Consider the following 25,655-nt stretch of genomic DNA (forward strand, 5'->3'; position numbering starts at 1 on the left):
TTTCTTATGTATTTCATAAAGCTTAATAAGGTGAAACAATAGGGAAAAGAGTACTTACGACCCATTCATTTAAATACATAAATTATACACAAACACAAATAATTAAGGTTGGAAGTGATCCAAAACTCCTAAGTTAAAAATAAAGATACCCAGGACTGGGGTTGTGGCTCAGTGGTAGAGCAGTTGCCTAGCATGCGTGAGGCACTGGGTCAATCCCTGGCACCACATAAAAATAAACAAATAAAAGGTACTATTATGTCCATCTACAACTAAAAAAATATATATTTTTATATACATATATATATTTATATATATATATTTATAAATATATATATATAAATAAATAAAGATACCTATAAAATAGAAAAAAATTTTGTCAATGCTAACAGTGACAACACAAGATGAAAGAACACTCTTTGGGGTTGCTGGTGGGTTTAGAGATTGTTCTTATATCTGGAATCTAGATCCTATGTACACTAGTATAAGAACGGGTGAATCAATTCCAACTCAATAGCATGTAATCATTAAGGGGCCAGGGATGTAGGTCAGCAGTGCAGCCCCTGCCTAGCAAGCAAGAAGCCCTGAGTTGAACCACTAAAAAGAAGAGAGACATGTACATACTATGTTGCTTCATAAACAGTTTTGTGCATTTTTAAATTACAGAAAATAAATATAATAAAACGTGTCACAAAAAGTAAAAAGACTAGGGGCAGCAAGGCCCTGGGTTCAATTCCTCAGCACTCACCCCCCACCAAAAAACAAACAAACCAGGAGGGGGAATGTGTGTGTGCAAAATAACACGTCAGAAGGTACTGCAGGGCTGGGTTGTAGCTCAGCAGTAGACACTTGCCTAGCACATGTGAGGCAGGGGGTTCGACCCTCAGCACCGCAAAAATAAATAAATAAAGATATTGTGTCCATCTACAACTAAAAAAAGAGAAGAGACTGCACACTAGTCACAAGAGACAATGTGAACTACGTCAGATTTTACGGCAAAATAATCATGTTATGCTATACACATTTAGAAAAAGTTCTATTTCTTTGTTTCTAAAATATTTTTTAGTTGTAGATGGACATAATAGCTTTATTTTTTTATGTGGTTCTGAGAAGTAAACCCAGTACCTCACATGTGCCAGGCAAGTGCTCTACCACTGAGCCACAACCCCAGCCATGTTTGTTTTGGGGACTGGGAATTGAACCCATGCGTACTTCACCACTGAATTACATCTCCAGTCCTTTTTATTTTGAGGCAGGGTCTAAGTTGCTAAAGGTCCCCTTAAGTTGCTAAGGATAGCTTCAAATTTGTGACCCTCCACCTCAGCCTCCTTAGTCACAACAATTCTAGAACTATATACTGTTAAGTACTCCAGGACAGAATACTAAGGAGAGAAAGGAATAAGGCTTTTACTTTATAATTCATATACCTTCCTTTCAATAATCCTGTTTATGTCTATAATTTTTTAAATCAATTTTTTCTTGGTGAAGTGAGATTCTGCTTACCAACATTTTCTAATTTTTCTATAATAAACATATATAACCTGTGTAAATAAAAAAATTTGGGTGGGAATAAGACAACAGCCCACACAATGAACATCTATACCATAAAAAAGAAATGTGCCTGATGCAGAGGCCACACCTGTAATACCAGCAACTTGGGATGCTGGCAGGAGAATCACAAGTTCAAGCCCAGCCCAGGCAACTTAGTGAGACCTTGTCTCAAAATAAAAAATAAAAAGGGCTGTGGGTATAGTTCAGTGATAGAGTTTCCCTGAGTTCAATACTCAGCACTGGGGAAAGAAAAATTCTTATTTGGTATTTCCTGGCAACATGGATTCTATCCCTCCTTCCCCAGCAACTCCAAGGCCATGAAAAAGCTGGAAAATGCCTAAGCATCTGGCAGCAGCCCCATGAGCAGAAACAGGAAAATTTGGCTTACTGTAGAACAAATACTCAAGGGAACCCAACGTCTGGGCCCTTTGACCACACTCAGCAAGAACACAGCAATGTCTTGGCAGACTCAATACAGCTTCTGCCACCCCCTCCCCTCGGCCTTCCTATCTGGATCCTACCTGAAGGACAGCATTGGCATAGTCGTTGGCCTTTATGTTATTCAGTCCCACAATACCCGGCAGATAAGTGGTACCGTCATACGCCCGGGACAATTTGGCTTGCTTGTCCAAGTTTGCAATTTGCTGCTTTGTAAAAGTGGGTTTCAACACATACTGTGAAGAAAAAGAAAATCCTACGTTATTTTTGAGATATAAACAGAGTTCAGAAGATATATCCTGAACAGTAATTTCTACCAAAAACCAAAAATGCTTTGGTCATGAGCACCTCCCACACACTCAAAAAGACCCGCAAGCAACAAGGATGAAGACGAAGTAATTCAGCACAGCTCCTCTCCACACTGCTGGTCAACCCCTCTCAACAAGGGGTTCTCCGTATCCCAAATCAATAAATCCCACATCTCTCTTCAACCTCATGTCTGACCATCTCCAAGATAAATGGCTGTCACACTGTAGGATACTCAATCTCTAGAGACAGCAGGAACCTGAGCCTTACCCAGTATGGCATGTGTGCCTAGCTTAGGAGTGCAGTACCTCCTCCCCTTGGGCAGGACTGGGGACTCTAGGACTCCCTGGGAGTGGACGGTGGGAGTAGAATACTCCCAAAGTTACAGACTGGATGGAGGTCAGTGTGAACTCCTTTTGGAACCTCAAATTTACCCCAGTTTCTCCATCTATCCAGATTCTCCCTGATTACAGGTGAGGCAGTTGTCAGGGAGCCCTGAGTTGGCTCACAGAAGAATCTGCCTCAACTGGGTATAATTAAACAGACTGTAATCCCAGTAACTCAGAAGACTTGATGCAGGAAGAACACCAAGTGCAAGGTCAGCCCCAGCCATTTAGTAAGACTATGTCTCAAAATTTAAAAACAGGCTGGGGATGCAGCTCAATGGTAGAACACTTGCTTAGCATATGTGAACTCCTAGAACCACACACATACAAAACTGCCCCAAGCCAGCCTCCCTGGACACAGACACACACCGTGATATCCTCCAGGGAGGAGTCGATGATCTCATAGTTGTCTGGAAGGCAGTAAAACTTGAGGGTGTGGAGGTTGAGGAAGACATGGTGGCTAAATTGGACGCTGTGGATGTAGGCATGAGACTTCAAACCTCGGCCTGTAGGGAAGGACAAGAGACTATAAGAGGGTCAGGCCCAAGGAAGACACAGACAAGATCTGGTCCTCCTTCCCTTATTTTGTATTGGAACATGTTAAAAGCAGCACAAAGTATTACACCATCCAAAAAAGAATCTCCACATGAGCCTATCTTATCACAAGATTAGCAAAAAACAATAGCATGTTAGTTACTTCACTCGCTGGAAAGAGGTTGGGGAAACTGATTTCAATACAAAATACATACACTCGCATACAAGAGCTAGATTCCTAAGTATCAGAAACTAGGACTATCTATGATGATATATGACATTATGTAGGTAAATACACATGCCCTGTGATAGCCCCATCACCCAGTCCTTAACCTCCAACTGTTCATATTCAGACTGTCCCGTTCCTGTGCACTTCACTCAGGCAGCCACTGCTGTCTAGGATCTTCCTCCCCTGCTCCGTTCAAAACCTGCATGTCAGCTGGGCGTATACCCATAATCCCAGCAGCTGGGGAGGCTGAGATAGGAGGATCGTGAGTTCAAAGCCAGCCTCAGCAATGGCGAGGCTCAGCAACTCAGTGAGACCCTGTCTCTAAATAAAACACAAATAGGGGGCTGGGGATGTGGCTCAAGCGGTAGCGCGCTCGCCTGGCATGCGTGCGGCCCGGGTTCGATCCTCAGCACCACATACCAACAAAGATGTTGTGTCCGCCGAGAACTAAAAAAAATAAATATTAAAAAATTCTCTCTCTCCTCTCTCTCTCTCTCCTCTCTCACTCTCTCTTAAAAAAAAAAAAAAAAAAAAACACAAATAGGGCTGGGGATGTGGCTCAGGGGTTGAGTGACCCTGAGTTCAATCCTTGGTACCAAAAGGAAAAAAAAAAAAAAAACCTACATATCCTGCCAGATCAAGTTCTACCTCACTTCCTCCATGAAGTCACATACACCCCCAGTCAGCACTGACCTCTGCATTTTTCAGCTCCTACTGCCCCTGTTTTTATTCACTGACACACGGTCTAGCAGGAATCTTTTTGGTCTTATAGGATTCACCAATTTTTGTCAAAACCAGACTTCTCATAAGCTCCTTATAAGAGCAAAGAATGAAGTTTACACCTTGTTTGAAACATCTGCCATACTATGTGCACAGTATTTGCTTAGTCTGAATGAGGTGAAATAAATTTTTAGAAAAAAACAGAATAAAAAAGTCCTTAGAACAAAAGTAGTGCCGTAGTGCCGGGGGTATGGCTTAGTAGGAGAGCGCTTATCTACCAGCATGTGTAAGGCCCTGGGTTCTATTCCCAGGACCCCACCCACCCACCCACCCACACACAAGAAAGACATAAGTAGCCGGCACAGTAGCTCACGCCACTAATCTCAGCAGCTCAGGAGGCTGAGACAGAATGATTGTGAGTTCAAAACCAGCCTCAGCAACAGCACAGTGCTAGGCAACTCAGTGAGCCCCTGACTCTAAATAAAATACAAAATAGGGCTGGGGATGTGCTCAGTGGTCGAGTATCCCTGAGTTCAATTCCCAGTACCAAAAAAAAAGGAAAGATATAAGTACAGAAAACATTAAAGTCAGAAATCCAAAGTCTCTGGCTTTCACAGAACTAGTCCTCTATTCCTCTCAGATGTATTCAGGTTCTGACCACAGACCTTTTTATTGGTTTTCTAAGAGTATTCCAATGTCCCTGGAACAAAGAGGGATTACAAGACATGACTCTCAAGAACAAACTGCTACACCTACAGTGTATATACACTATATTTTCTTTATCCTTTCATCCATCAGTCAGATTTTGTTTTTTAAAGGTAGTTTAAAGGCATTTCTGATTATTTAACAGATTTTATCTTGAAGGCAAAATATATTAAACTCATAGGGAATCTTTGATCAAAATGGAAAGATTAACTTTGATCTTATCTATTATCTTTGAACATAATTCCCTGCTTTGGACTGCTGATATGAAACAGCTTGGATTTTTTTTATTCATAATGTAAATACTACTTTGCACCTGATTTTTAGATTCCATTGAAGTCATGGAGACTTGTGCTTTTCATTTTTAGGTGAAATGTGGACCAGATAAATAGATAAAGGCTCAGTGAAGCCATGAACTTCAATTTCTGGCAACATTTTCAACTTGGTTTTCTATAACTGGACCCTTGTAGGAGAAAGAATTCTGTAATCATTTGAGAATAATCATGGGTGTGTAAATGAAATTACCACATCAAAATCAAGCATAACTTGGCCAGGGTCCTGTAGGAAGTGCCACATATACTATAAGGAGAGTCTCCAGCTTTGACCCTAAGGAGGCAAACCCAGAACTCAACTATTCTGGGATGCAGTTCAGAGAGTTCTTTGAAATCTCCTTCTTTAGCTACAAAATGCATGCTCATTTTATATTTAACTTTATGTTTTTATGTCTATTTTTTAAAATAAAAAGCTTTACTTAAAAAAAAAAAAAAAAGAACAAACTGCTTTCTTAAAAAAATAAATAAATAAAAGAAGACCTGCAGATAGCTCTGAAAATATTCACTCACCTTGAAAGTACTTGCCACACACCAGACAGGCATATGCATTGATATGTGAAAGGGAGATAGAGCACAGCTTCTCAAAGTCAAAGTCCAACACACTCCTAAAAGAATCAAAACAACACACAAAAAAAGACCACATAATCAATAGGTCAGTGTCTGGGAGGGCACCAAACAGATGTGTTGGCTTCAAGTCTAAGAGGGACCCAAACAGAGCCCCAGATTCCATGTGTCCCACAGTACCCTGTAGAGAATGGTTTAGAATCAAGTGTAAATTGTGGAGTGCATTAATCATTCTCCACTTCCAGCTACCATGCCCAAGGCAGTGTGGAGGTGTCTGCACCTGACATATAATGCCCATGACCCTTTTCCTTAATAGGAGTAGTGTGCACTTATCCATGGGTTCTACACTGGTCGGTTCAACCAAACACATCAAAAGTATCTGGGAAAAAACAAAAACTATATCTGTAATAAACAAGTACAGACATTTTTCCCCTGTCATTATTTCATAACCAATACAGTATGGTACCTATTTATACAGTACTTATATTAGCATTAATTAGTGACCTAGGATAATTTAAAGTGTGCAGGAGGATGAGCATAGATCACATGTAAATACTATGGCAATTCATTTTATTTAAGGGACTTCATTATCCACAGATTTTGGTATCCATGGGGGTTCTTAGTACCGATCCTCCATGTACCAAGGGATGATTATATTTGTAGCCAGTTAAGAACCCTTCATTATCATGACCTTCTCTGAAGGGAAAGGTAGATATAGGACTATAGTAGGGTCCCCACAGCATTCTGGGAGATGAGAGGACATAAACAGACTGAATATACCATTTTATAAGAGAAAAAAATTCTTTTTTTTTAACTATTTATTGTTTAGTTTTAGTTGGACACAATATCTTTATTTTACTTATTTATTTGTATGCAGTGCTGAGGATCGAATCCAGGGCCTCGCACATGCCAGGTGAGCGCTCTACCTCTAAGCCACAACCCCAGCCTGAGAAAAAAATTCTTTTTCTCCATAAAAATAAGGGGGAAACTTGAAAGATTTTAGGAGAATACCTCCAACTATATTATGTATTCAAGTGTCAAGTAACAGGATGTGAATACTGGACAGAGAATAACAAAAAAACTCTACCTCCACCAAACCCACATAGGGATTTCTCTAATGAATTATAAATGATCCTGTATAGTGCAACTGTAACTACTGACAATTGTGTGTGTGTGTGTGTGTGTGTGTGTGTGTGTGTGTGTGTGTGTGTGTGTGTGTGTGGCGGGGGGGGGGGGTACTGGGGGTTGAACCCAGGGGCACTCTACCACTGAACAACACCCTCAGCCCTTTTCATTTTTGAGACAGGATCTATTGCCCAGGCTGATCTCAAACTTGCCATCCTCTGCTTCAGCCTCCCAAATAGCTGGGACTTCAGGTGTACGCCACCATGCCTAGTAGTAAATACTTTACGTTTGCTACTATTAAGTCTGTTGAATCCTCAGCATCGAGAATAATACCTGATATACAAAGAATGCTCAATAAATATTTGTTATTGCTATTTTAAGTACAATATGTGTCCTCTTATTTCAAAAAAACAAATTAAGAATAAGCTAAAAGCTCTTTAAGTATATGCCCACCTTTTAAAAAAAAGAAAATGATTTCTGCCACTTTATATTTGAAGAACAAAGATTAAATAGGGTATAGCGGCTCACATTTGTAATCCCAGCAACTTGGGAGGCTCAGGCATTAGGAATGCTAAGTTCAAGGTCAGCATCAGCAACTTACTGAACCCTACAGTGTCTCAGCAAGACCCTGTTTCAAACTAAGTAAATAAATAAAAAGGATTAAGGATGTAGCTCAGTGGTAGAATGCCCCAGGTTCATTCTCCAGTAGACGCCCCCAAAAATGACATTAACAAATATTGCAAGAAACACAATTTTCTTGGCAGAAAGCTTTTAAAGGAATAAAGTGTTGTTTGATGTACAATCCAAAGAATTTTCCATGCAGACCCCACACACACACTTTTCTTAAGCCATCCTCAGCTTCTCTATCCTACTGACCTGTTAATGGTATCCAGATATGGGCAGTGGCGGCTCCTCCGATCCTCAGAATCCACGCGACCATTCTTTGCTAAAAGGAAAATCATTGCAGATTTTGAAAATGACAACTCTATATTCAGAATCAACTACCAGTGCTAAGAAACAAAGAAATGGAAAATCTAATCCAGATGAACTCCTAATTTCTTATATGGCAAATCATCTTTTTAAAAGTCCACTAGGGGAACAAGCCAGAAGCTGGAAGGATGCACTTGCTATGTATTTAACCAACAAGATTCACTTATACATTACATAAAGAAATTCAATGAGACATCGAAGATCTCGTGAACTATATCACAAGTGCTAAGATAAGGTCAATGCAATGCACAAGTACAGTTTAAAGAGGAGTGTGTATGGATATCCTAAATGTGCCACTTGTCTGGATCCATGTCACAGATTTAACCTTTAACAATTTAGCCTACCAGTTTTCATGGATACTGAAGGACCAAATTCGGCATTGGGTCCAAAACAAAAGACTGTTTAACAAGCAACAGCAGTGGCTAGAATATAGCACGGGTGTCCTTCCCACAAGGCCCCGGGAAGAGAAACTGCATAGGTGTGGTGCCTGACCAAAGAGCCCAGAGCCTATAGAACTCGCACCTTCTAGAGCTGGTTGGAGCCTGTCTCCCCTTGCTATTCACTGAACCCACACGCTAAGCCCGGAGCCAAGGCCGCCAGCCTGTGGCCCACACCGGCAGAACCTCAGGGCCCGACGGAGAACAGTCTCCCAGGCCGTCCACCTTGCGGGCGGGACACAGCCAGTCTCAGGCGCGCGCCGACCCGTCCGTCCGCAGTAGGCACCGCAGGGCCCTATGAGGGGTACGGTGGCTGCAGAAACCCTGGGCATTTGCTAAGGGGCGGCCGCTGGACCAGCGCGGTCTTCGCCGCCGCAGGGCCTGGACCCGACACCGGCAGAGCAGTGGCGGGGCCACAGGGAAAACCCAGACCGCCCGGGTGGCGCCCACCCGCCCGGCCCCGCGCACCTCGCACCTCCCGCTCGGGCTCCGAGTCCTCGTCGGCCTCACGCTCCCGCTTCACCCGTGGCGCCGGGACGGTGGGCGCCGGGGCCTCGCGCGCGCTTGCCGGCTCGACCTCGCGCTTGACGCGCACCGGGCTGCCCCGGGAACCGGCCGCCTCAGGCTCCCGCTCGCGCTCGCGCTCCCGTTTTGAGCGACCCGAGCTGCTCCGCGCCTCGGACTCGCGCTTCCCGCGGGCCGAGCCCCGCGACTCTCGCTTAGACCGGCTGGACATCGCCACCGCCAGCCCAGCAACCCGCGCAAGCGCCTGGACGCCAAGCGCGCGGCACGGAGCCAATCAGGAGCCTCGGGGCGGCCGAGCTCGACGCGCTCTACGAGTCGCCGGCGGAGACAATTCACGCGGCAGGAAGCGCCGCTACCTGACCCCCTGCCTCAGGACCTGTTGGCTCTCCTTGCTTATGAGACAGGGACGTTTTATCGATACTGCGTTTTCTGGATAGTGGCAGTTGTACTTGGAACCCAGATTTCAAGACACTTTATGCCTCGAAACCGCCATCGGAGGTTGTCTCGCGCAACCTCCTCGCCTTGGAGGCTGATGAGCTCTTAAACAGCAAAGCCTGGATTTGAACCCAGGCAGAGCTCTGTCCACTCTTCCACTCCCTTCCAATCTCATTGCTGGACAAATGTGTGCTGTGCATCTACCTTGTAATAAGACCTTCACAGGAAAAGGGAGCTATATGCATGCCACCTTAACCCCTCCGTGTGGGAACCTGGCGGCACAATTCCGCATTTACAGGGTTCTTGGTATCATGAAACTGCAAACACCCTGCCAGGAGTGTTCACCATGCAACCATTGAAAACCCCACGGCTGTCTCGAGCTCCTTTGCCCGTCTTTATGGGTGTGAGGGGTTTGCGGGGGCTGGGAGTCGCACGGGTCTCACACACGCTGAGCGGGTCTTACAACGCTGGGCGGGTCTTACAACGCTGGGCGCAGGCAGTTCCGCCTGCCTGTCTGAACTGGTCTACTGCGGTGCGTTGCCGTTGACAGGGAAGATGCTGTAAGTCTAACGTCTGCAGTTTGCTAAATTCTGACATATGGTTGCACCTGCAAAGCCATCCCCGCAGGGAAAAGAGGGAAACTCTGTCCTTGTACGCCAGGGAGGCCACGCGGTCTGCTGAGCTGCTGTCCCCTAGAGTGGCCGTGCTTCCTGGAGCGCAATGCCCAGGCCCCACTACGCTCGCTCTCTAGCTAGGCTCTTTCAGCCGGCATCGGTGTTACGGGATCCGGGCTCTGGCCGTGTCATGCAGGGGTAGAGACTGCTCGATTCTTTGCTTGGGCAGTAGCTTCCATCGCGGAGATGGGCCACGGTCTGTTCCTGTCCTAACATGAATTCCTGATTTTGACCTTTGAAGTGAGAGCCTGACACGAGAGACCGGTGAGCCCAGTGCTGCCTCGCGGCCTGAAGCAGGCACTCTGTTCTGGGTGCCTCCAGTGCACAGCGGGGTTAGGGCGTCCTCCCAGGACTCGAAGCTGGTGAAGGAACGTCACAGTTTGTGCGACAGGAAGAGTGACACGTGGGGTGCTCTCACGTGGGTTGCATTTGTCCGAATTTTCCCTTTTTTTCTGCACTAGGACTTAACTTGGGGCTTGGCCCGTGCCAGGCAAGCGCGCTGTCACCGAGCCACACCGCCTCAGCCCTTTTGTTCCCTGGGCTTCCCTGTGGTCCGCCGTGGCCGACACCCTCGCTTCATGCTAACCGCGTCCCAAGGAAAACAGCCCCTCGGCGGCCGCGGGGGCCCAGGGAGGCAGCCTCCGCCGCAAACCCGACGCTCGCTCCGCGCCGCGCCTCTGGCCCAGGGCCGGAAGTCGAGCCTCGAGCCGGAAGTCGGGCCTGGGCCGGAAGTCGGGCCTGGCGAGGATCGGGGCCGTGGCTGGACCGTTCACCCGGGGCGCCGCGGGGCCGTTGGCGGCCGGCGGTGGATCCGCACCGCGCGTTCCGGATGGAGGCGGCGCCGGGCCCCGGGCCGGGGCTCTGCTGCCGGCCCGGCGGGCGGCTGGACATGAGCCACGGCTTCGTGCACCACATACGACGGAACCAGATTGCTCGGTACCGCCCCGCCCCACCGCCACCCCTGACCCGGCCCGGCCCGGCCCACCGGCCCTGACTCCCGCCCGGCTCCCCGCAGGGACGACTACGACAAGAAGGTGAAGCAGGCCAAGGAGAAGGCGAGGAGGCGGCACACGCCCGCGCCCACGCGGCCGCGCAAGCCCGACCTGCAGGTGTACCTGCCGCGGCGCCGAGGTGAGCCGAGGCCAGGCCAGGCCCGGCCCGCCCGAGCCGTCCGCCGCACAGCCTCCCGGAGAACCTCGGCCCGCGGCCCGCGGCCCGGCTGCAGCCTCGGCGGTCGGAGGGGCCTGCGAGCCGGCGACGAGGCTGCCAACCGCTCGTCCCGCCGAGTCCTGTGCGAGTGTCACCGCTGCCTGGCAGAGACGCCTGGCACAAATATAAGTAACTAGGACATAATTACGGAGGAGTCCAGAGAAATGGCCTTTTGCCCAGTTTCCTTGTGACGTGCAGGTCACGTAATTGACCTGTGGCACTGAGCTTGTTAAGTGTTGTTTAAAATGCTTTTAGGTCATGTGTAGATCCGTTCGTTGAATGCGAGTTAGAACTGTTCAGGTTTCCTTATTGTTGGTTGGCAACAGGCGTAGACAAGTAGAGTAACTTGCCCAAGACCTCAGAGCTCTTAAACAGCAAAGCCTGGACTTGAACCCAGGCAGAGCTCTATCCACTCTTCCACTCCCTCCCAATCCTATTGCTGGACAAATGTGCACTGTGCATCTATCTTGTAAAAAGATCAAGCCAGCCCAGAGCAGGGATACCAAGGTTAAGAAACCTCCTGGCTGGAAGCACAGCGGGCACGAGCACAGGGGTCCTCAGAAGAGCAGGGCTCTCTTCCCTGTGTTCTCCTGCATCTTCTCTGTGGGCAGGCCCTTCAGCAGCATCCCTTCTTCCCTCTCATTCTGGTTCATCCCTACAGATGGTTCTACCCACCCAGGCAACCCAGACTGTGAGGAGTCCGGTGAAAGCAGCAGTAGTGGTGGCTCCGAGCTGGAGCCTTCTGGCCACCAGCTCTTCTGCTTAGAATACGAGTCGGACAATGGAGAGGTCACATCAGTTATCGTGTATCAGGTACGCCTCATGGAAACAGCTGCCACCTGAAGGTCCTGGGCTGTGGTAGAAATCACTGCCAGACCCAGCGCCACTATTTGCTTCAGGGCCAGTGTGAAGATTGCCCCACGTGAGAGCACAGAACTGCCAGGCGATGCTCAAGAGCACATCTCAGTTCTGTCTCGGTGATTCTCAGTGGGAGAATCATCATTGTGACCCCCAGTTGAGAATCACTATTGCAGGGGACACCTGAGAAATGACAGGTACTGACAAGAAGCCTTGAGCCAAATGGAGTTCTGTGAGAGTGTTGTCTGGGGACAGGGAAGGTTGCCTTTCTGCAAGAGACGAAGCCCTGAGCTTCCTGACTCTTCCTCCACGTAGGACGATGACCCAGGAAGGGTGAGTGAGGAAGTGTCAGCACACACACCTCTGGATCTACCCATGCAAGAGGCCCTCAAGTTGCGTATCCAGGAGGAGATTGCCAAACGCCAGAGCCGACACTGACCAGGTGGAAGGCATTCTCTCCAGGCCAGAATCCTGCACTTGGATGAATTCTGACTAGGGAGCCCACCCTACATTGCGGTGCTAGGACTTGTCTGTCTGATCTTGAGACCCTTATAAGCTGCTGCCTCCACAGGGGTGTTGCAGGGCTACACCTAGCCCACCTCCTTTACAGCAATTCTTTCTTGTATGTTGACCCATTTGGCTGGCCTATTGTCTTGGAATTTTTTGAGAATTTTGATTAGAGAACCTGGTGCTCTTGAAGCTAAGAACTTAGGGAGAGCCAGGGTTTATAAAGCCTTTTGCCAATATGCTGCTCTCTCACTGAGGTCATATGCCTGACCACCCATACCATGAGTCATGTTTGTTACTTTATTGTTTTCTTTCATGTTTCTGCTTCCACTGTAGTTTCCTAGGACCCCCCCCCCCCCCGCTTAAATTTTGTTCTTTTTGCCTCAGGTAGAACCCATCAGTTCCTTTCACCCCATCTCTTGACATGACTATGCATCTCCACAACTAAGGGCTTTGCTGGTGGGGAGTTCTGGGCATCTACCTTTCTAACAAGTTCTCCGAATATTTCTGGCACCAGTAAGATGGGAGAGGCCTGCTTGGAAGCTTGTTCTCTTCTCCTTGCATGACTTCTTCCCATGCTCCACTGCTTTGCGCTGTTTAGATAGGCCACCTAGGAAAAAGATGCTGTTGTTAAATCTGGGGATCTCAGTGAATCCTGCTTTAGTTAGAGTTAAGCAATTCCAGCTTTTGATCCCATCCCCAGTTGTGAATAGACTATTCTCTGTTCAGACTAAAGGGGAATTGTCAAAACAAGGTATTAAAGTCTAGAACAGTTTTATGTGCAAAGTGGAAATCAGCATAAGTTTAGCGCCCCAGTAGCCAGGAGAAAAAAAAAAAAAAGTCCCAAAGAAAACCCATATTAGAAAAAGTAAAATTAGCCCCTTATCTGCCCCACGTGTTTTCCTTTCCTACCTCCAAAAAATATACAACTAAGAGTCTTGTAGAGCCCCAGTAATAGTATGTTGGCCCATTTGGCTGGCCTATTATCTTGAAATTTTTTGAGAATTTTGATTAGAGAACCTTGTGCTCTGGTAACAGAGACCTTAGGGAGAGCCAGGGTTTATAAATCCTTCTGCCAATATGCTGTATGTAGAGAATTTTTATTTTTTGGAATGGTCCCAGGAATCAAACCCAGGGCCTCTTGCATGCTAGGCAAGCACACTGCTACTGAGCTCCATTCTAACACAGGGTTAGACAAGAGGACTGAGGGTGCAGCTCAGTGGTAGAGTACCTGCGTAGCATGCACAAGACTCTGGGTTCAGTCCCCAGCACCACTTTGGGAGGTGGGGAGGAGGTGGGGAGGCTAAGGTCTAAAGTCTACAAGATATCCTGTGCACTGAAGCTCCAAAGCACCTCGGTTTCCCAGCAAATCAAACATCAGTGACTCCAAATGTGGACTATAAGTGAGCCTGTGAGCACTGAGTCCCTGAAACCAAAATACCCATCCCCAGGGGTTTCTGTATACATCAGGATCTCAAGATCAGTCTGACTGTTCCATCTCTTAAAGAACACCTAAGGGCACTGTTGGTTTGTGTCCTGCACCCCTGAAAACTGACCCCTGGAGAATGGGGCAAGGCAGCTACTTCAACTGCACTATTACAACATTAAACACTATGAGCCACAACTTGCAGTGTCAGAGAAACACTGGGAAGTGAGTAGGGTGGTAAGTTAGAGGGGCCTGTGCTCCAGACCTACATTGCTAGCCCAAGGTCAAGTGCCTTAAACCTTAGTCCCAGGCTCAGTTCTGCTTTTAGAGGAGAAAGTCTCTGACCTCTACTTATGCATCTAGCTATAAAGTGCCTTTGGACCTAGAATGTCAGCTACCGTCCAGCACCTGGGCCGAGGGGGCCCTTCCAGACTCTACCCACTTCTTCCTGCAGGGAAAGGACGAGTCTTTTTAGTCTTCCAACTCTCCAGCTGATGTGTGACTTGAAACATGGGCTCTCACTGGAAGTCTGCCTCCCTGGGAGGGAGGCGGTATCTGTCTTCTCGCAGCTTGATTGCCTGTTTCCTGGTTTTATGATAGAACATAGAAAGAAGGCCCCAAAAGGCGTTGGGGGACACGGCACCATTCCTGTCTCTTGAAGGGGGAAGAGGTAAAAGAAGGCAGTGTTAAGTGATTGCCTGTTGGGTCCCTTTATGTGTTTGTCATGTGAGTCTCACAAAGGCCCCTTAAGGCAGAGGAAGACAGAAAGTCCTTACTTTTACCCCTTTTTTCTTTAGGAACTTTTGTTTATCAAGGACATATATTTTCTACCCATGACAGCATTCTAATACATGTATGACTTTTGCAGTGACTAAATAAAGTGCTGAGGCCTGTATTTCAGTGAGAGGTGGTCCTTCAGAGCTGCCCTGCTGGAGCAGATACTGCTGTCTGCCCAGAGCTCAGCCCCACTGCTCGCCACCACCATCCATCTGGGGCCAGGATGGTGCTATCCACCTTATTTAAACCTGCCTCCAGACAGCTTGCACCTGTTTTAGAAACTTGTGCTTTGCCTGGAGGAGCTTGTCCACAGCATTTCTCACAGGTTCTAGAGATGTCCACTAGAGGAGTGCCCTCTGCCGGTCAGTGCTGAGGCAGCAATCTTAGCCTGAGTGAAGCAACTCTCACTTGAGTAGATATGTTCTCGGCTGTCTTAAAGAAAAGTCTGATAGACATGTCCATTGGGTATGGAGTGTTCCTCCTTCTGTTCTTATCTGAGGTTAAGCCCGAATCTTAAAGCTTTTGTTTCCTGGGCCACAAAGTGATTACCAAGAGGAGGTAGCCGTCATGCAAGGTCTTGGAACTGTGCTTCAGTGAGCTGTGAAGCCTGAGTTGCAGCCCACTGGCAAGCAGGCCTTGGAGTGCAGCGCAGGGAAAGGAAAAGAAAGCTGTATGAGGTGGGAACCCCAAGCCCCACCAGCCAATAGGCTAACATTCACAGGAAGAGCCTCTCTGGACAGGAGACTGCCAATCGGAGATGAGTCCCCAGGATAGGAGGAAGCCCTTGGGTGGTGAGTGCCCAACCTGCTGTGAATTTGGCCATGAACTCAGGGTGCTGGGTTCCCTGATGGTTCACAGTTTAAATGAGGCCTTTGCTTATCAAATGAGGAATGAGAATGGAGTCCCCTTTTGTCTCAGCCTTTGGGAGAATCACCATGAAATGCTGACCAGTATTTGACATACTTTAACTCCTCCAAATTCCTGTCCTGTCCTCCAGGAATCACATGACCAAGAAGCCATAGGCACCCACCCCAAGTTTCCCCAGGAGTTGGAGTGAGGTAGAAGTGAGGACCTGCTGAGTGAAGGGCTCCTCCACCTTCTCGGAGCCAGCAGAGCCCGGCAGGTTGCACTGGCTGCTTCGAGGTGCCAGGTGTGAAAAGGCCTTGGTTATGTTTTCTGGCTCCCAGTGTGTCTGCTGTTGTGGGTAAATAAAACAGTGTATTTGAAAGTCCCAGATGGGAGACACTTTTCAAAAGCAGTATTTTGTTAAACCAATAAACTATGTTTACAACACTGTTTTGTCAAGAGTTGTGAAATCATTTGTGTATGTGGGCAGAGGAGATTAGTTCCTGCCCTGAAGTCACTCTAGCATCTCCTCTTGCTTTGCCTGTTTTAAGAGCACAACAGCTAGGCCTACTCAGCATTAGCAGTGGAAGAGTTTTAGAAACATCTGATTTGCCCCACCAGGTACTCAGAAGGAGACCCTTTGTAGTAGGGAGCTCTAGCTTGGACTTATTCTAGTTTAGGAGTATTGGGATTGTCATATTAAGCCTAAAAGTGCCTCCAGTGTTACAGCTCCAGAATGCTAATTTAGCCTTATACCCCACGTCATATTAGAACAGCCAGTTGAATCTGAGGAGTCCTCTCAACCTGGTGATTGGACAGTGGTGCAGACCCAGCTCAACAGGAGCACAGTTAAGTGTTCAAAACCACAAAGCTTGGCAGGGATGGTGGTCACACCTGTAACCCAGCAACCTGGGAGGCTGAAGCAGGAGGATCACAAGTTCAAGGCCAGCCTGGGCAGCTTAGTGAGACCCTGTCTCAAAAATGAAGGACTGGCTATAATCCCCAGTCTCTTTGACCTTGGGACCAGTCAAAGGTAGTCTGATTTTATGTTCCCTAGTTCAGCCAGGTTTTTGAGTTGTTTTTGTTTTTTGAAAGAGTCTCCTAAGTTGGCCAAGCTGGCTTCAGCCTCCAGAGTCAGGAGGGTCACAGGCCAGCACCACTACATCTGCCACAGCCACACTAGTTTTTATTTCGCAATATAGCCATACTTTTTTTTTTTAATACCAGGGATTGAACCCAAGGGCACTTAACCACTGAGCCACATCCCCTTTTTGTATTTTACTTTGATACAGGATTTCACAAAGTTTCTTAGGGCCTCACTAAATTGCTGAGGTTGGCTTTGAACTTGACATCCTCCTGCCTTAGCCTCCCTAGCGCTGGGATTTCAGGCTTACGCCACCATGCCCGGCTACAGCCCTATTTCTTGACCCTGCTTTAACTCCTACTCCTGATGTGAGTGGGAAAAGGACTCCCCATGTCCACCTTCTTTGGGTGTAGGTTCCATTTCTACCCCCAGTGGGGTCCAAAAAGGTTTCTCTTCGCCATTGCAGTTTCTTCTGCTGTTTCCTTGCATTCCGGGGCCCTGTTTGTGCACATAACCTTTGCCTCACCAGTGTGGCCGCCTCTTGCCCCTGAGCGCTGGCCGTCCCTGTTGGACCGGCTAGTGACCTGACTCCGTGGCCGCCCAGCAGTGCCATCGCAAGCCGGGCTGCCTTCAGGCAGACCCAGGCACACTTGCGGTATGTGAGAGCAAGCATTCCTGCCTCTTCAGTCATGAAAAGAATGTCCTTGGCCTCTACGTTATGGTGACGCTAGTGGATAGCTTAGCCCGCACAACCCTGCCTCCTCCTCCCGGCCTCCCACACCTGGCCACCAGAACCCCTACCACCCTGCACCTGGTGGGTTGCTCAGAGCGCACACCCCCTGGTGCTGACCAGTCGGAGAGCGCCTGGACGCAGCGACCTCTGGCCGGCTTTCGGTGTTCTCGTACATGCGAAGAGGGCGCGCGAAGAAAGCCCGGCAGGGTCGGCGGCCGGTGCGGTCGCGCCTGGGCGGCGCGTGGCGGCTCGGGAGTTGTAGTCCCGGCAGCGCGGACTGCAGGTCCCGGCGGGCGGCGCGGCGCGGCGCGGAGGGGCGGTGGGGCGGGGCCGCCGGCCCTTTAAACGCGCGGGGCTGCTCCGGGGGCCGCAGCCCAGGACCGCGCCACGAGGGCCGAGCGGGGCGCGGCGGCCAGCGCTCGCGCGGTGCGTAGCCCCCTCCCGGCGCCCCCGCACTCTCCCTGCGCGCCCTGAGCGCCCCGCGGCCCTAGGGCGAGGGAGGGGTCCCTTGCCGAAGCCGCTGCCCGTGGAGTCGCGCGGCACGCCGGGGCCCTGCGGGTACCCAGAGCTGCAGGTTGAGGCGTGGGCGCAGCCCAAAGTTTGCACGCCCACCGGCCAGGGCGAGGTGTGGACCGCCTCCCCTCCCCCGCCCCTTTCCTGCTTTGGCAGGGGACCCTGGACTTCGATCTCTTTCCCCACCAGGCCGGGGCAGCTGATGGTTGTGGCCCGCCCCCTCTCCCCCACCTGCCTGCTGTCCGCCCCTCACCTCCACCACCCTGGCTCCCCTCCCTCATGACCGCCTGGATCCTCCTTCCTGTCAGCTTGTCAGCGTTCTCCATCACTGGCATATGGACTGTGTAAGTAAGAGGGGCTGGGGGGCGGGGGACAGCGACCTGATGCTTGATGGCACACACAATGTCCCTTGTCCTGTAGTAGGCTCCAGGGTGGTGCCCAGGGTCACTCTGGCTGCCTCCGAAGCCTGGCCTGGTGCCTGGGCACACAGCCCCTTGGACAAGCTGGCACCACTGCCGGGCAGCCCAAGAACCGACTGACAGGCTGTAGCCCGGGCAGTTTCCAGAGGGTTTCCAGCTGGGGCCCTGCCGCAGCTCTGGTGTAGTCAACGCTCAGCCCAGCCGCGATCCCGGCCCAAGGACCCAGCAAGGCCAACAGCCTGGATGGGACTAGGAGTCAAGATGGAGAGGCAGGGGGTGGCTGGGCCAGGAAGGACTGTCCGAAGGGTGACGGTTCTCCTCCCACAGGTATGCCATGGCAGTGATGAACCGCCACGTGTGTCCCGTGGAGAACTGGTATGCAGTGCTCCGCAGGCAGCTCGCTCTAGAGTTCCCTTCATCTGTCCCCTCCCCGGCCCTCTGCTGCACAGCTGGGCGCAGGCCCTGGGCCTCCCTCTCTGACATTGGTCCCAGGCACGGCTTCCTGCCCATCTGCCCACCTTCCACCATCCCTTCACCCCTCTGGCTTCTGCTTCAGGCAGGCTCTGGGGAGCAGGCTCTGGTTCCTTGCTGGGGAGGTCTGGGAGCGGGTCCTCCTCAAGGCCTAGGGCACCCCCTCCCCCAGTCTACTCAGTGTCCTGCCTGCCAGGTCCTACAACGAGTCCTGCTCTCCTGACCCTGCTGAGCAAGGGGGCCCCAAGACATGCTGTACTTTGGACGATGTCCCCCTCATCAGGTAAGTCAGTGAGACATAAAGTCCTCCCAGACTTCCAGAAAGCCCTTAAACCAAGGCCTGTCCCTGGGTCACAGGAATAATCATCATACTAAGAGCTACTTAATACCATTTGGTTGCTAGGAGCTGGCTCTGCTGAAGGCGATGTGTGTGATGCCCCTTAATTCTCCCAGCAGGGAGGCTGCTGTTTTCTGTTGTAGGTGAAGAAACTGAGGCTCAGAGTTATTGGGCAGGTCAGAGATAGTAAGTAGGCAGCTGGATTTAAGCTGACATCCTTGGTTGCCCAGCCAGAGGCCTCAGCAGGGACTCAGCTCGCCAGCACTCCAGGGTACTCCAGGGAACCCCTTAATCGCTCCACACAGGGCTCTGCTGGGGGCTCAGTCTGGGGCCAGTGTTTATGGGGCTCACCAGCCCTCCTCGTCACTCAGTGCTTTGCCCACTGAGGAGCAGGCAGACCAAGGAAGCGGGGGACAGAGGGGCTGACCAGTGCTGCTGCCTCATGCCATCCTTCCCTCCACAGCAAGTGCGGCACCTACCCCCCCGAGAGCTGCCTCTTCAGCCTCATTGGGAACGTGGGTGCTTTCATGGGTAAGTGGTACCTCAGCCCCACCTCACCAGTTCTGTCAGCCCCTACACTCTTCAGGAAGGTCCAGAAGGCCTTGCTCCTCAGCCATCCTCCAAGGGGAGACCAGAGGGGTAGCAGCTCTCCTGTTCCTTGAGGACCAAAGGCCAGCTCCCACACTGCCACCCCAGCTACTTGCCAGTCCCAGCCTTGTCTGTCCCCTTTGGGCCCTCAGAAGGGCCTTGGAAGGGGCAGGACTGGCCGGAAGTGCCAGGCTGGCCCCAGCAGTGTCTCCTCCCCCAGTGGCCCTCATCTGCCTCCTGCGGTATGGGCAGCTCCTGGAGCAGAGCCGGCACTCTTGGGTTAACACCACAGCGCTCATCACAGGCTGCACCAACGCCGTGGGCCTCGTGGTGGTTGGCAACTTTCAGGTGCCCCCCAACACCCTATGGACTTCCCCTAGTAGGGCCTGATTGCCTGCAGGGGCACCACCTCAAGGTGGAGGTGGAGGAGAGGGGCTGGGAGGGACAGGAGGGCCTGCACGTTAGCACATACCTGTAATCTCAGCAGTTTGGGAGGCGGAGGCAAGAAGATTTCAAGTTTGAGGCCAGCCTCAGCAACTTAGCAAGATCCCATCTCAAAAAATAAGGGCTGGGGATATGGCTCCCTGGTAGAGCACTCCTGGGCTCAGGCGCCAGCTCTGTGGATGTGGGGGGACCTTACGATGAGCCTCTGCCTTGTCAGGTGGACCATGCCAAGCCTCTGCACTACGTGGGAGCTGGTGTGGCCTTCCCTGCAGGGCTGCTCTTTGTCTGCCTGCACTGTGCCCTGTCCTACCATGGAGCAGCCACCCCCCTGGACCTGGTGGTGGCCTACCTGCGCAGTGTGCTGGCTGCCATCGCCTTCGTCACCCTGGTCCTCAGTATCCTTCTAAGATGGTGTGGCCAGGAACTCACCCACTAGTTCCTTTCTCCTCCTAGATGGGGTGGGCCTAGTAGATTGTAGTCCACACTGTCCATGGGGAGGCCTGATCCTTGTCCCAGCCTGATCAATGTGTGGGACTGCAGAAGGGGTGCTGCCAGGTCCCCGCACAGCCTCCTGAGCCCTTCCTTAGCGGTGTTCCAGGTGGCGTCTTCTTTGTCCACGAGAGCTCCCAGTTACAGCACGGGGCAGCCCTGTGTGAGTGGGTGTTCGTCATCGATATCCTCATTTTCTATGGCACCTTCAGCTATGAGTTTGGGGCAGTGTCTTCAGACACTCTGGTGGCCGCTCTGCAGCCTGCCCCTGGCAGGGCCTGCAAGTCCTCGGGCAGCAGCAGCACCTCCACACACCTCAACTGTGCCCCCGAGAGCATCGCCATGATCTGAGGTCTGGAGGGCGGCTGGCCAGCTCTGCAGCACCCCTCATCTTCTTTGCATTTACTTTGTACCAAAAACCATTTTTAGAAAGTATTCTGTTGGGATCTGGGCATCCTTGCCCTGGAGAAGTGGCCATGCGTGTGCCGCAGAGCTGCTTTGTGCTCAGCCAGTCCTCCCCTCCAGCCAGCCCTCAGGTGCCTTCTCCCAGTGCCACAGCCAGACCACTGGGGCTTCCTGCTGCAGGAATTGGGGGCTGGGGACAGCAGGGAGGACGAGGAAAAGAGCACGCCTTAGCCTACAGGAAGGCCCGCCCTGGGCCCCTGAGCTGCACTGGATCTTCACTCTGCCCCTCACTTCCTTTAGGGCAAATAACACAGCAGAACCACATGGGTATTTTAGTACTTTTTTATATCTATTAAAAGAATTCTAATTTGCATGTTGTAGTCTCTTCTGGAATAAGGGAGAGCATAATCCGGATGGCTTTCCCTAACCCCTGCCCCCAGAGAGAGCCCAGAATATACACAGCTCTTTAAGAGCAAGGCTGTCAGGAACCAAGGATGTCAGACACTATCCAAAGACCCACCAGAGCTTGAAACCCTTCCTGGGCCTCTAAACTGTCTAAAGTCCTGACCTGGCCTGACAGCCTCACTTCCTTCCCCCACTCAGTCTGGTTTGAACTTTGATTCTAAGGTAGGGGGATATGGGGAGGGAAAGATACAGAGCAACTTTTAAAATGTTAAAAGCAATTTTCTCTCTGGTGCTAAAGAACACTCTAGGATTCCAAGGTTAACTGAAGGTTCCAAGGTTAACTAGAAATTGCAGTGGGGGGAGGGAAGTGCAGGTTAGTTTATCAGCTTTAAATAGCTGCGAGGTACAGGCCCTGGCAGAGTGTGCCTTCCAACCACCAGTACAGGCCAAACCTTGGCTGCCTGGTGGCAGGCTCTTTACCTGAGCTCCACCACCCTGAGTCTAGACAGGCCGCTGGGGAGGGACATGCAGCCTGGCACCTTCTGCTGTTCAGCACCACCTCACCCAAGAGCAGCAGGGACCTGGTAGAGGACGCCAGCCCCTGCCCCAGCCTGTGAACAATGCAGTTGCAGGTGGGCAAAGACATGTTTAATGAGGGTTCAGGTGTGGAGGGAGACGCTGTGGAGGGTGGGCACTCAGCCCAGCTGTCTCACGTGTACATGGCCCCATGGAGGTTCTCCAGGCGGTGCTGCTGCTGCTGCTTTCGAGCCTGGAAGACAGAGGGAACACAGGCAGGGCCAGCCTGAAGACCCACGGGGAGGAATGGGCAGCAACCACAGGGCTAGATCTCGTGTTGGGCCCCTAGCTTCTGCACTCTTGAGATTTCTGCTCCTTAGTGATCACTGAAAAGGTGGCCAAAGCCAGGGAATCCAAAGGCCTAGCCCACCCTTCTGAGGAAGAGAATGAGCACAGTGGGGCCAGGCCAAGGACCCATGATAGCCCTCACCAGGTCCTACCTTATCTCGTCTATGCTCCTCGTATGTATCATCATCAGTGGGCAGCTCGTGGCGGCACAGGGGGCAGGAATTTGTCTGGGAAAAGTAGGTTATGTTTCAGCCCAAGTCTGGTCTCATTCACAAGCTAATCACCCTCTCCAGCTCCCCAACCCCTACTCCACTGTTCTTTGATCCCAGAAAAAAACCCTAAGAACTGATGATAGGAAGGAAGGAAGCAGTACCTTGCTCAGCCAGGGCAGAATGCAGTTGGAATGGAAGAGGTGATGGCAAGGCATCTCAATGACAGTCTCCTGCTCCTCAAATTCCAAAAGACACACGGGGCACTTGAGCTCTTGAGGAAGGAGTGCTGATCAGGAGAGCGGCTGCAGGCTCCCCCACCCAGCTCCCACTCCCGAAGGTCAGGCTTGCCCCAGTGGGGGTCTGGAACACTGAAGGGCTAGACCACAGTCTGCAGACCTGCCCAGACAGCAGAAGGATGTGATGTCCTCACCAGCCTGAGAGCCACTGATGACTGTCCTGGGGAGGCTCTCCACCGCAGCCTTGGCAGCTGGTGGAGGCAAGTGGTGATCCCAGTCTACGACCAGTCCCAAGTCTTCAAGATCCATCCTATTGAAGAGAGACCTGGGAGGAGGCTGCAAGGTCAGAACCAAGAAAAGCCACACTTCCTCTTTGCCCCAAAGTAACTGAGGACAAACACACAAATATCCTGCCCAGCCTGGTACCCAGACACTAGCAAGCCTGTAATCCCCAAACTCAGGAGGATGACACTTTCAAGGCCAGCCTCAGCAACTTAGCAAGACCTTGTATCAAGAGAGAGGGACTCCGGGTATAGCTGGGTGGTAGAGTGTTTTCCAGCATCCCCTTGAGATCCCAGGATCTATCCTCACTACCAAAAATATATCCAAAAAAAAATGTGCCCAGTACCAAAAAATGTGTGTGATGTGTGTGTGTACACACACAAAAAAATTTTTTTTAAATAAAGAGGACCAGGTGCAGTGTTGCACGCCTGTAATCCCAACGACCAGAGAGGCTGAGGTAGGAGGATGTAAGTTCAATGCCAGTTTAGCAATTTAGTGAGGTCCTAAGCAACTTAGCAAGACCTTGACTCAAAATAAAAACTAAAACGGGCTAGGAGCGTAGCTAGTGGTTGAGCGACCCTGGATTCAATTCCCAACTAGCAGTAATAACAGCTACCCTGTACACAGTTGGCGCTCATTATTAGATAAAAAGCACGTTGGGACTGGCTTGCAGCTGATCCGAATACCCCGGCACATCGGGGGAGTAGCCCAGGCCACGCAAGGCCCTCCGGGAGCGCCTGGGCCCGAGCCGCGGTGGGCTGGGCCGCTTCCCCTCGGCGCCCCGCCCCCAGGGCCCCGCCCCGGCCGGCCCGCGCCCACCTTGCGAGCTCCAGCAGCATGTTGGTTCGGGCATCCTGCTCGCGGTCCAACGTCTCGCAGTCATGCTCGTCGAAATAGGACGCCATGGCCGCTGCGGTCTGACACAGCCCTCGGACCCGCTGGGTCGCGGCCCCGAGGCGCTGGCCAATAAACTGGCGACTTGGGAGGAGCCAGCCAATCAGGATACTGGAAGGGCGGGCGTAGTGGTTGGTTAACGTACAGAAAGCGGAAGTACTGATTCTGCCGTCTCTGGTTGGTAGGACGAGTCAGGTGACCAAAGACTGCGACCAATGGGATCGGAGGAAGAAGGAATTCCCGGGAATTTCTGGCGTGATCTCAGTCGTGGAGGCGAAAGGGCGGTTGCGGTCTTCCACCGCCCCGTGGCCTCGCCGTCTCAACGTGCGGGTGCTGGAATCTGCACCTCGCTGCGCGGGGAAGAGCTCCTGCGCTTCCGATATATTTGCTTGGCGATGAACGCGGGCAGCCTCACCTTTGCTCGGGGCTGTTTACCTTAGCCCCCTGCGCAGCTTCTTGAGCTAAATTACTAGTTTGCATCCCTGGCTGCATATCATTTCCCACCCCCCACCTTCAGAAGAGCGGGTAGCGCTCTTATCCGGAAGATTTCAAACTAGCCTGTCTGCGGAGCGGCGTGTGATTCTAAGGCGAGGCATTGCTGAGAATCATTGCACTGGATTATTTGCATTGATGGATGTATTACAAACAGTATCAGTGATCCTTGCAATAGTCCTGGGAGCTAAACCCAATCATGCAGTATTGATTTTAGCTGCTGGGGATTGAACTCAGGGCCTCTAAGTGCGTGCTTTCCCCTGAGCTACTCCCTCAGCCTCTCTTCTGCCCTTTTAATTACGTAAAACGCAAGTATCAGAAGTGACTGGCCCGGCCTCGGCAGTTTAGGGAGTCCCTCAGAAACCTAGCGAGACCCTGTCTCAAACTAAAAAAATAAAATAAAATGGCTGGGGTTGTAGCTCAGTGGTAAATCACGCTTGGTACCAAATCCCCAGTGCCAAAAAAGGGTTCACTCAAAATGACACAGTCTGTAAATGGTGCTTCCTTCTTTCCCAGAAGAGAAAGACCATGATAAGTCCAGTGAAAGTGTACTTTCACTGTGTCACACTGTGAGTAAAGGTCACAAAACTCTGAGTTTTTTCTTCTTTGTCAGTAACCCTCTATCTAACAAGGAACTGCTAATTTTACACACTTTACCTCTAATTCCTTTGCCACTCACTTTTGAGTTTGAGCTGCAGTTAAGTAGCCCATGCAGAAGCTGCCCTGCTTCCACAGTGTGTGGGACCTTCTTTCCTTCTTCCATGCCTGTGGCCACATGTGTCTCTGGAATGTTGAAATGTCTGGATTCTTTCCTACAGGACAATGACCCTACACTGTAGTACCACAGGCGCCCCCCTGCAGGTGTTAAAGCTTAAGAAGGAACACAGGCAGTGAAATTGGGGAGGGGGAGTATTGAGAGGGGAAATGTCCATCTGACTCTGCATCCCTCTTTTCTCTTCCCTGGTCCATTGGGCCTGGATTCCAGAACCTCAGCTTCCTCTGAGCTTCCCCAGGTGGGGAGCTTCCTGGGACCCCACTGCTGCAGGTGACGGCCTCATGAAAACATCTCTGAAGTACTGTCCTCCCACCTAAAGTCCCTCTGAGTTTCCCAAGATGTCAAAGGTAATAGATTTGATGTTCAGGAAAGTAGGCTCAAGGTTCTGGTTTGATGACTGTTGTTATAACAAGGACTTAAGACTCTTAAGTCTTAAGACTGCAG

General features: G+C 50.8%; 4 protein-coding genes across 16 annotated transcripts in view; 2 read left to right on the forward strand and 2 right to left on the reverse strand.

Moving 5' to 3' along the window:
* Positions 1-9,103, reverse strand: part of Usp39 (ubiquitin specific peptidase 39) — a 36,139-nt gene extending 27,036 nt beyond the window's left edge. Inside the window, exons 1-5 of one of the 3 annotated variants that reach the window (XM_078027948.1) lie at positions 8,780-9,103; positions 7,761-7,830; positions 5,706-5,800; positions 3,048-3,184; positions 2,070-2,222 (exon numbers count right to left, since the gene is read on the reverse strand). In XM_078027948.1, coding sequence (XP_077884074.1) covers positions 2,070-2,222; positions 3,048-3,184; positions 5,706-5,800; positions 7,761-7,830; positions 8,780-9,047 — 723 coding nt within the window. In that variant the 5' untranslated portion in view covers positions 9,048-9,103. Of the gene's footprint in view, positions 1-2,069; positions 2,223-3,047; positions 3,185-5,705; positions 5,801-7,760; positions 7,831-8,779 lie in introns of those variants that run through there. The other 2 variants (XM_078027947.1, XM_078027949.1) reach the window with 2 other exon arrangements.
* Positions 9,104-10,640: 1,537 nt separating this feature from the next.
* C12H2orf68 (chromosome 12 C2orf68 homolog) lies at positions 10,641-16,015 on the forward strand. Of its 3 annotated transcripts, XM_078027956.1 has the most exons (5): positions 10,641-10,881; positions 10,961-11,076; positions 11,816-11,967; positions 12,328-12,454; positions 15,720-16,015. In XM_078027956.1, exons 1-4 carry the CDS (start codon positions 10,775-10,777, stop codon positions 12,448-12,450), a joined length of 498 nt encoding a protein of 165 aa, XP_077884082.1. In that variant the 5' UTR covers positions 10,641-10,774; the 3' UTR covers positions 12,451-12,454; positions 15,720-16,015. The 3 variants fall into 3 exon arrangements, with proteins under 3 accessions (XP_077884082.1, XP_077884083.1, XP_077884081.1); XM_078027957.1 differs by lacking the exon at positions 12,328-12,454; XM_078027955.1 differs by having other exon boundaries at positions 10,642-10,881; positions 12,328-16,015.
* Positions 16,016-17,529: 1,514 nt separating this feature from the next.
* Positions 17,530-21,424, forward strand: Tmem150a (transmembrane protein 150A). Of its 6 annotated transcripts, none has more exons than XM_078027952.1 (8): positions 17,530-17,668; positions 18,088-18,242; positions 18,645-18,692; positions 18,985-19,071; positions 19,589-19,656; positions 19,934-20,061; positions 20,375-20,552; positions 20,745-21,424. In XM_078027952.1, exons 2-8 carry the CDS (start codon positions 18,178-18,180, stop codon positions 20,990-20,992), a joined length of 822 nt encoding a protein of 273 aa, XP_077884078.1. In that variant the 5' UTR covers positions 17,530-17,668; positions 18,088-18,177; the 3' UTR covers positions 20,993-21,424. The 6 variants fall into 6 exon arrangements, with proteins under 6 accessions (XP_077884078.1, XP_077884076.1, XP_077884079.1 ...); XM_078027950.1 differs by lacking the exon at positions 17,530-17,668 and adding an exon at positions 17,678-17,811; XM_078027953.1 differs by lacking the exon at positions 17,530-17,668 and adding an exon at positions 17,678-17,811 and having other exon boundaries at positions 20,756-21,424.
* Positions 21,425-22,082: 658 nt separating this feature from the next.
* Rnf181 (ring finger protein 181) lies at positions 22,083-24,026 on the reverse strand. Of its 4 annotated transcripts, none has more exons than XM_005338452.5 (5): positions 23,870-24,026; positions 22,963-23,093; positions 22,694-22,803; positions 22,473-22,547; positions 22,083-22,225 (listed from the first exon to the last, which is right to left on the reverse strand). In XM_005338452.5, exons 1-5 carry the CDS (start codon positions 23,953-23,955, stop codon positions 22,166-22,168), a joined length of 462 nt encoding a protein of 153 aa, XP_005338509.1. In that variant the 5' UTR covers positions 23,956-24,026; the 3' UTR covers positions 22,083-22,165. The 4 variants fall into 4 exon arrangements, with proteins under 4 accessions (XP_005338509.1, XP_040127555.1, XP_077884085.1 ...); XM_040271621.2 differs by having other exon boundaries at positions 22,963-23,104; positions 23,870-24,016; XM_078027959.1 differs by having other exon boundaries at positions 22,083-22,216; positions 22,463-22,547; positions 22,963-23,133; positions 23,856-24,015.
* Between the last annotated feature and the right edge of the window lie 1,629 nt (positions 24,027-25,655).

This window comes from Ictidomys tridecemlineatus, chromosome 12, assembly GCF_052094955.1.
Source record: "Ictidomys tridecemlineatus isolate mIctTri1 chromosome 12, mIctTri1.hap1, whole genome shotgun sequence".
NCBI lineage: Eukaryota > Metazoa > Chordata > Mammalia > Rodentia > Sciuridae > Ictidomys > Ictidomys tridecemlineatus.